At 41.2% G+C, this 9987-nt stretch overlaps 2 protein-coding genes across 2 annotated transcripts; both read right to left on the minus strand.

The window, feature by feature from the left end:
* Positions 1-3386: 3386 nt before the first annotated feature.
* Positions 3387-4370, minus strand: LOC132871130 (trace amine-associated receptor 13c-like). Its single transcript, XM_060905239.1, has one exon. The coding sequence runs from the start codon at positions 4368-4370 to the stop codon at positions 3387-3389; it is 984 nt and encodes a 327-aa protein (XP_060761222.1).
* Positions 4371-8994: 4624 nt separating this feature from the next.
* LOC132875904 (trace amine-associated receptor 13c-like) lies at positions 8995-9987 on the minus strand. Its single transcript, XM_060913050.1, has one exon. The coding sequence runs from the start codon at positions 9985-9987 to the stop codon at positions 8995-8997; it is 993 nt and encodes a 330-aa protein (XP_060769033.1).

Genomic DNA, 9987 nt, shown 5'->3' on the forward strand with positions numbered 1-9987 from the left:
TCTGCGAAAGCCTTGTCGCAAGAGCATGCAGAGGCCTTTACTGCACTACTGCAATGCAAACTGAACACAGACTTCTGTTGTGACATGACCCCCACAGAAAGGCAGTTACAGCTGGCAAAGAAGGCTGCCAGTGATTATAATCAAGATCATATGTAAACATGACTGACTGTGGACAAAATTGGTGAAGTTTGAGTGCTTTCTCTGGCTATATGAAAAGTTGACTGTGGACAAAAATGGTCTCTGAAAAGTATGCCATTGAAATGGGAGCAGCCTACACTTTGACTGACAGTGCACAGACAGTGGAGTTTGAGTGTTTTCCCTGAGTCTGTAAAACATATTTTCCTTTGGAGTGGGAGCAGCCTACCCTATTAACAATAGGATAGCAGTAAATGTGTATTGTACAAATGTACATAAAAATAAAAGTTTGGTGCAAATCGAAGACTATAAGGATTTTATGTTGATTTTATGGATTTCTTCTTTTGATACTACAGGTGGACGCCCAAAGGGGTTGACATGTATGCACCTTGACCAAACATTTTTGTTTACCCTGAACAAGCTTCTGGCAGAATTCTAGTTGGATATTTCACAACTCTTCATGGTAGAATTGGTAGAATTCAATTAAATTTGTTATTTTTTTCTTGGCATGGACTTGACTTATAAGCACGGTCTAATATATATATATATATATATATATATATATATATATATATATATATATATAAAATCAGTGGCGGCTGGTAGTCTTTCAAACAGGGGAGGCTGGTCGGTTACGATATTTCCAGATTTTAAAAGAAAAAACACATCAATTTTGCCCATACTCTTGCCTCTGATCTGGCTGATTGTTGGCAGCGTCACAAACTGTGAAATAACAGGTTCTTTTGGCCCATTAGCCTACTGTCCAATATACATGATGGTGGTGTTGGGGGGGGGGGGGGATATTTTAACATTTTATATTTTAAAATTGTGGCATGTTGTTAAAAAATTGACCTCGGCTGTGTTTTTTGTTTAAAAATGTTTTCCAAATTGTAGCGGTGTTTAATTCATATCCAGAAAAACATATATTCCAATATAATATACTCAGCATAAACATTTTAAATAGATTCTATATTTTTGGTCCATCCATGACATATTACTAAAGTGATGTGGGTCACTTGCTGTTAGCCAATTCACTTTCTCGTACCAGGAGAGCTGAAAGGAACGAGTATTATTCCCTACCTTTTTCACCAAGTCAGTTTGAGGCGTTGGTCTACCCTGCTCTTTAATTTTAATTTTTTCCTCGAAAGGAAGACTGGCAAATGGCTTCGCCAAAATTAAATCAGCAATGCTTGGCATCCGTGCGCAGCTTTCTTGCTAGCTGACTAGCCCCCTCAAGTTCAAGTTCAGTCACTCAAATAAACGACATTTCTGGAACTAAGATAGCAAACTTGACAACACTATATTTACACTTTATTTACAATGAAAATATATACAAACTAAAAAAGCTGGTAGAAACCGTATGTAATGAATGAAATTGAAATGTAAGCCGATCTCTTACAATACACCACAGCACTTGCGAATCCGCATGGGACTGAACTGATGTTGCCAGATACTGCTGACATTATCCAGCCCAAAATATGTTCAAAACCCGCCAAAATGCACTTAAAACCGCCCATTTGGGAGGGAAATCGCCCAATCTGGCAACACTGTCCGCTGCCTGTCTATAGTTGAAACGAGCTGTCAATCAAAGAAAATATCCGTCCGCTTTCACCAATCACCAGTCTCCTCGCGGAAACTGCCATGTCCCTTCCATGTGAGGCTCGGAGTCCGTGGGCGGGCATTTTCGCAGTATTTGTCCAATAACCATCTTGCATTTTGAGATTGAAAAGCGCATCGCTTCCAAATGCCGTTGAAGTCCATTGAGGCTGGGAGTCTGTGAGACTCCGTGGGCGGGCATTTTCGCAGTATTTGTCCAATAATCGTCTTGCATTTTGAGATTGACAAGCACATAGCTCCCAATCCACTGAGGCTGGGCTGCATCATGCTGTCACGAGGGGGAAAAACTCACATGCACATTAGGCGAACTGGGGAAAGTTATAATGGAATGATTTCGCACTGTAGTTGGGTTGAGCACATATATTTCTATGATTCTGGATCTGAAATAGCAATGTTATAAGGTCGGCTATAATATAAGCCTAGCACAATTCATCCTACACAATGTTCGTCATTTTTAGAGGAGGCTGAGCCTCCCTCGTTGTCTTAGAGCAATCGCCCGTGATATATATATATATATATATATATATATATATATATATATATATATATATATATATATATTTTACATATAAGTATGTAAACTTCTGACCAAACCGTAAGTGTGGAATGTGTTGTGTTCACTAATATTACATAAAATCTGCCAATGCGTTTTTGATTTAGTTCACATTAGCCAGTGCGGACTGTGGGTTCAGCGAGTGAAGTGGCCAAAAGCAGGCAAGCAAAGCCAAAGGTCGTTTATTCTTTTTACTTGCATTTTTCAGTGTTAAAGCTTTCACAGTTTCACTCTGAGAACACACACAGCGCTGTTCTTGGCTTTCTCTCTCTGACCTGTGGCTCTCCTCCTTTTCCCCTCCAACACTCCACTCACACGCTGCTGACAGCAACACAATGCCCATTCGTGGGTAATCACTCACAGGTGTAACTCTTTACCATTCACTTTTCCTGGCTTTGTTCTCAAACCAGTGCTCAACCACTCCTCTACTTCCACAGACCCCCACCACCCATCTCAGGCCACAGATCCTGCCAGGATGCTTATTTATCAGTCCTATGTCCAGGGATTACACAGAAAACCTTATTTATGATGAATTTGAATGAACTTGGAATACAGAGACTTAACACATGACCACAAATTCATGACTCAAAGAGGAAAAAAATGGAGGCACAGGCACTATACTAATCATAATGGAAAAGTAATGTAACCATTAATATTACTCTAAATTAAAAACAGTTATCACATCCTATCATGTATGGACAATGCAATGTTATTTCCCTTGACCAGTTGTTCAGGAAGAAGAGAGGGAGAAGTGATAAAATTGAAAGAAGCTGTGCTACAAGCTCGGGAACCCATCATGAAACTACAATAACAGCTTGGTGATGTCACTGGGTCAACAGCTTGATGCAGTTCTTGCAAGCAATGGATATGCAACCAAATATTAAGTACTAATTACTTTAATTTACCTGAAGACTATCAGTTCGTATACTTTGGCACACCAATGGCGTCATGTTCTTTGCTGTTTAACACATATACAGTATATGTAAGTATCAGGAAACGAAAGCTGAAATATAAATGGGGGACTGTATATATAACATAACAGCAATACTTGGGAAAATCAAATGAAGTTGAAAAAGGTTGTTCATGTAAGAATGTTTATTAATGCAGAGTCTGCTTGGAATATTTGCAGAGTGATAATTAATTTAATGCACCTCCTAAACCATGGGTAAAACAGAGCATAAATAAATGGATTAATGGTGGAATTAAGATAAATTATGACAATAATTTTATGAATAGCTTCTTCCTGTATTTCACTGAATAAACTGAAAATAAAATACGGAAGTAAACAGATCAGAAACACAGACACTAAAATGCCGAGGACTTTAGCTGCTTTTCTTTCAGATTTCATCGAGTGCGATGTGATTTTCTGTGTTTCAGGCCGTGTGTGATTATTAAGCTCTCTGATCACAGTGGCATGTTTCTTAGCAATCACAAAAACCCGAGTATACAATATGATTATGACAGAAAGTGGAAAGATAAATGATACAAAAAGCTCTATTATAGAACAAACCTCATTTAGAAAGGAAATACACTCTCCAGGACACATAAAAAAATTCTTGAAGTTTCCATTGAAATATAAGAGCGCTAAGTTATAGGCCATCACTACACTCCAGTCAAAAACAATTACAACACAAGTGATCCTCACAGAGACATGGTTCATGTAGAGAAAGGGGTTTGAGAGAGCCAAATATCGATCCACAGCAATCAGAGCAATATTATAGATGGACACGACTGTGATGAAACCATTAATCAATAAATAACTGGTACAGAAATCTCTCCCAAGTATCCAGCATGACTCGATTATCCAGATTAACATCGGCGGCATTACAATAGCACCAACAAAGAAATCCGACACGGCCAGAGAGAGCACGAGCATGTTTGTTGGTGTGTGAAGCTGCTTGAAGTGAAAAACAGAGATGATGACGAGCAGATTTCCACACACTGTTAGAAGAACCACAGCAGCTGAACACACGTACAGTAAGATATAAGCAGCAGGAGATACAGATCTCTCTGGACAGGAGAAATTCACACAGCGATCAGATTGGTTCAAGTCCATCAGGTTCATGAATACAGCATTTCACTAATGCCTACAGAGCTTCAAGGAAAACAGTAACTAATTAAATGTCTTATGACTCAAACAGCCCTGGTGATTTTATAGTTCAGAAATTGATCACGCCTCCCCAGTTTTTTTGACAACATAATAAATGATGTCATGCTTTGTTGAGAAAAAGGCCTCGTAGGTACAGGCCAGAGAATAATATACACCATCATGCCAAATTTCATGTAACAAAGCCTACATATAAACAAAGTTGTTATGCTAAGAACCTGTCCTATGGATAATGAAAGTTTTAAAAAGGGTGATGAAAAGACATCTTATGAATAAATCAAGATGCCAGAGTGGGTGTATGTCCCTGTCACTTCATAGTTTCATCTCAAACTACTATCAGCAAGATTTCTATCAATATTCAGTGTCTGTGTGCAGGCACTTATGGATGCAGTCGCAGGGGAGAACGGGTGTGTCACAAACTGGCAGCCAAATCCAAATCGTGAGACAAATGACGATGTCACAGTCGAGCAAGAGGTCAATCGATGTGCAGACAGGATGTCAGAGATTAGGTGAGCGTTCAGAGTCAGGGATTAACAGAAAATAGGGTCAGAGTCACTGAGAGTCAGCTAGGAACAACAGCTCAGTATGATCAGGTATGGATAAACTGAACCATACTTCACAATGTGTGTGTTTGCTGTCCTTAAATAGGTGGAGCTGATTACAGCGAATATGAAACACGTGTGTCTTCAATCAATATTCGGCAGAGGGAGGGCACTCAACCCCCCAAGGTGCTCATTCTGGGAGCACTTTCTTTTCTGGGATGACCTCTTTTCCTGGGTGCTGGCTTTTTGGGATCCTTGGTATAGAATTCTTGAGTGAGAAGTGGGTCTTGGATAATGTTGGCGAGCCCCCAGCTGCATTCCTCTGGACCATACCCCTCCCAGTCCACCAGAAATTCCAGGTTGCCATGTCTACAATGGGAGTTGATGATCTTATGGACCTGATATACTGGTTGTTCCTCCAGTTCTACGGGCAAGGGAGGTTCAGTGGCTGGTTGAGTGGTGGCTAGGGGTCCTTGTATGGCAGGTTTGAGGCATGACACATGAAAAGTAGGTGACCGGCATCAATGTTGTGGGAGCTCAAGTCTGTAAGACACTTTGTTAATTCTGTGGAGGATTTTGAAAGGACCCATGTATCAGGCAAGGAGCTTATGCCCTGTGTTGGGATCTCACAGGTCTTTTGTGGACACCCACACACCGTCTCCAGGTGAGTACACAGGTGTTTCCCCTCTGTGCTTGTCCACATAGAGTTTATACCTGCCAGCCACCTGTTCTAGCCTCTGGTGAACACTTTGCCACACTTGTTCACTTCTTCAGAACCAGGAGTCCACTGCCAGGATTTGTAAGGGTGAGTCGTCCCATGGAAACAATGGTGGCTGATATCTAAGGATGCAGCGGAATGGTGTGAGCTGGGTGGCAGAGTGTTTCATAGAATTTTGGGTGTATTCAGCCCAGGGCAGGAATTGTGACCAGTCTTTGGGGTTTCCAGAGATAACACCCTCCGGAAGTGCCCAATCTCCTGATTGGCGCATTCCACTTGGCCATTGGACTGTGGGTGGTGTCTTGAGGTTAGACTCACCAAAACCCCTAGCTTGTCAATGAACTTAGTCCACACCCTGGAAGTGAACTGGGGGCCCCAATCACTTACAATGTCCTCAGGGATCCCATAGTACTGGAAGATATGTGAGAAGAGGAGTTCAGTGGTTTCAAAGGCAGTGGGTAGACGAGGCAAGGGGATGAGCCTTAACACCTTGGAGAATCAGTCAATGACCACCATGATGACTGTGTTGTTCTGTGAATTGGGTAGATCCATGATGAAAACTATGGCCAGATGGGACCAGGGTCTTTGGAGTCTAGCCAGCGGACAGAGTTTACCCATGGGTGGAGCCCGAGGTACCTTGGCTTAGGCAGAGGCAGAGCAAGTGGAAACAAACCTGTTGAACTCAGACATCATGTTCTCCCCCCAATACCTAGTTCAGATGAGCTGATATGTATGTTGACTACTGGGATGTCCAGTCGCAGGGGATGAATGAGCCCAGGTAATGAGTTGGCCTTGGAACTGTCGTGGGACGAACACGAGACCAGGAGGACAGGCTTCTGGAGGGTCGCAAGGTTGGGCTTGAACTATTTCCTTGTCAATTTCCCATGTGATGGCATTAGCAAAATACTTACAATGTCTTGCAAAAGTATTCATCCCCCTTCATGTTTGTCCTGTTTTGTTGCATTACAAGCTGGAATTAAAATGGATTTTTTTTTTTGGGGGGGGGGAGTTAGCACCATTTGATTTACACAACATGCCTAACACTTTAAAAAGTGCTAATTGTTTTTTATTGTGACAAAAACAATACTTAAGATGAAAAAACAGAAATCTGGAGTGTGCATAGGCATTCACCCTCACCAAAGCCAATACTTTGTAGAGCCACCTTTTGCTGCAATTACAGCTGCAAGTCTCTTGGGGTATGTCTGTATTAGCTTAACATATCTAGCCACTGGGATTTTTGCTCTTTCTTCAAGGCAAAACTGCTCCAACTCTCCAAGTTAGATGGGTTGCATCGGTGTACAGCAACCTTCAAGTTATGCCTCAGATTCTCAACTGGATTGAGGTCTGGGCTTTGACTCTGCCATTCCAAGAAATTTAAATGTTTCCCTTTAAACCACTGTAATGTAGCTTTAAGAGTGTATTTAGGGTCATTGTCCTGTTAGAATGTGAACCTTCATCCCAGTCTCAAAACTCTGGCTGACTCAAATAGGTTTTCCTCCAGAATTGCTCCATATTTAGTGCCATCCATCTTTCCTTCAATTCTGACCAGCTTTCCTGTCGCTGCAGATGAAAAACATCCCCACAGCATGATGCTGCCACCACCATGGTTCACTGTAGGAATGGTGTTCTCAGGGTGATGGAAAGTGTTGCATTTGCACCACATATCATGTTTCCCATGATGGCCAGAAAGATCAACTTTAGTCTTATTTGACCAGAGAATCTACTTCCATTCATTTGGGGAATCTGCCACATGCTGTTGGGCAAACGCCAAATGTGTTTTCTTATATATATTTTTTTCATTAAGCAATGGCTTTTTTCTGGCCGCTGTTCCATAAAGCCCTGCTCTGTGGAGAGTATGGCTTAAAGTGGTCCTATGGACAGATACTCCCATCTCCGCTATGGATCTTTGCAGCTCCTTCAGTGTTATTTTTGGTGTTTTTGTTGCATCTCTGATTAATGCCCTCCTTGCCTGGTCTGTGTGTTTTGGTGGGTGGCCTTCTCTTGTCAGGTTTGTAGTGGTGCCATAATCTGTCCATCTTGCTATATTTGATTTAATTGTGCTCTGTGGGATATTCAAAGTTTGAGATATTTTTTATAACCCAACCCTGATCTATACTTCTCCACAACTTTGTCTCTGACCTGTTTGGAGGCTCCTTGGTTTTCATATTGCTTGTTTAATAATGTTGCAGAGTCAGGGGCCTTCCAGAACAGGTTGATTTAAGCAGACATCATGTCACAGATCATATGACACTTTATTGCACACAGGTGGATCTTAATCAACTAATTATATGACTTATGAAGTAAACTGGTTGGACCAGCTCTTATTTAGGGATTTCATATGAAAGGGGTGAATACCTATGCACACTCCAGATTTCTGTTTTTTCCTCTTAATTATTGTTTGTCTCACAATAAAAAACATTTTGCACCTTTAAAGTGGTAGGCATGTTGTGTAAATAAAATGATGCGAACCCCCCCAAACAAGCCATTTTTATTCCAGGTTGTAATGCAACAAAATGGGACAAACATCAAGGGGGATAAATACTTTTGTAAAACAATGTAGGTTGCAGGATAGGAGTGGGTTCTTGGTTGATGGTTGTAGATGTGTGAATTCTGGATCACGCATTGGTCTTAGTGTTTCTGGAACCAGTAAGGTTGGAGATGGTGACCTGGAAAGGTGTGAAGAAGAGTGCCCACCTTGCCTGACATGGATTCAGCCATTTTGCTGTCTTTAGATACTCAAGGGTCTTGGGATCAGAGAGAATAAAAAACGGATGTGTGGCCCCCTCAAGCTAGTGTCTCCATTCCTCTAGGGAAAGCTTTACTGCAAGAAGTTCCAGATTCCTGATGTCATAATTCTGTGTAGACATTGAGAGTTTCTTCAAAAAAAAAAAGGCAACAGGGTGTAGCTTGGGCTTCTCCCCAAAGCGCTGTGACACCACCTCTCCCATTTCTGTCTCGGAGGCATCTACAGCCACGATGAATGATTTTGAAGGATGTGGATGTCTGAGAATTGGTGTTATTGTGATGGCTGATTTGAGCTCTTTGAAGGCATCCTCCGCAGCCTTGTTCCACTCGAGGTGCTTGGGACCTTTCTTAAGCAAGATGGTGAACCCTCTGATGAACCGGTGTGAGGGTTGTGGCAGGAAGGGCATCTGGCTTAAAATTATGCTCCAGTTATTATGACATGGCTCAAGAGGGTCCAAATGGAGCCGGAATGGCAGCAGTGCTGGACAAGGGAGAAGAAGATAATGATGAATATACAGTAAAAGCAATATTTGGGAACATGTTCAGGTGGAATTAAAAAAAAAAAAAAAACAGCTGTTTATGAAAATACATTGATTAATGCAGAGTCTGTTTGGAATATTTGCAGAGTGATAATTAATTTAATGCACCTCCTGAACCACGGGTAAAACAGAGCATAAATAAATGGATTGATGGTGGAATTAAGACAAATTATGAAAACGATAGTATGAAAAGTTTCTTGCTGGACTTCAATAACATAACCTAAAAATCTGTAAAGATAATATGGAAGTAAACACACCAGAAATACAGAAACTAAAATGCCGAGGACTTTAGCTGCTTTTCTCTCAGATTTCATCGAGTGCGATGTGATTTTCTTTGTTTCAGGCCGTGTGTAATTATTAAGCTCTCTGATCGCAGTGGCATGTTTCTTAGCAATCACAAAAACCCCAGTATACAATAAGATTATGACAGAACATGGAAAAATAAATGTTATTACAAGATCAATTACAGACCAAATCTCATTTACAAAGTAAAAACACTCTCCAGGACACAGTAAAACATTCATGAAGTTTCCATTGAAATATAAGAGTGCCAAGTTATAGACCATCACTACACCCCAGTCAAAAACAATTACAACACGAGTGATCCTCACAGAGACATGGTTCATGTAGAGAAAGGGGTTTGAGAGAGCCAAATATCGATCCACAGCAATCAGAGCAATATTATAGACGGACACGATTGTGAGGAAACCACTAATCAATAAAAGGTAGAGACAGACACCTCCTCCAAATATCCAGCATGACTCGATTATCCAGATTAACATCGGCGGCATTACAAAAGCACCAATGAAGAAATCCGACATGGCCAGAGAGAACACGAGTGTGTTTGTTGGTGTGTGAAGCTGCTTGAAGTGAAAAACAGAGATGATGACGAGCAGATTTCCACACACTGTTAGAAGAACCACAGCAGCTGAACACACGTACAGTAAGATATAAGCAGCAGGAGATACAGATCTCTCTGGACAGGAGAAATTCACACAGCGATCAGATTGGTTAAACTCCATCAGGTTCAT

This window comes from Neoarius graeffei, chromosome 2, assembly GCF_027579695.1.
Source record: "Neoarius graeffei isolate fNeoGra1 chromosome 2, fNeoGra1.pri, whole genome shotgun sequence".
Taxonomy (NCBI): domain Eukaryota; kingdom Metazoa; phylum Chordata; class Actinopteri; order Siluriformes; family Ariidae; genus Neoarius; species Neoarius graeffei.

What these genes read in the sequence shown, in the direction of transcription:
- LOC132871130 (XM_060905239.1), bottom strand. Translation starts at nt 4,370, where the DNA reads ATGAACCTGATGGACTTGAACCAATCTGATCGCTGTGTGAATTTCTCC.
- LOC132875904 (XM_060913050.1), bottom strand. Translation starts at nt 9,987, where the DNA reads ATGAACCTGATGGAGTTTAACCAATCTGATCGCTGTGTGAATTTCTCC.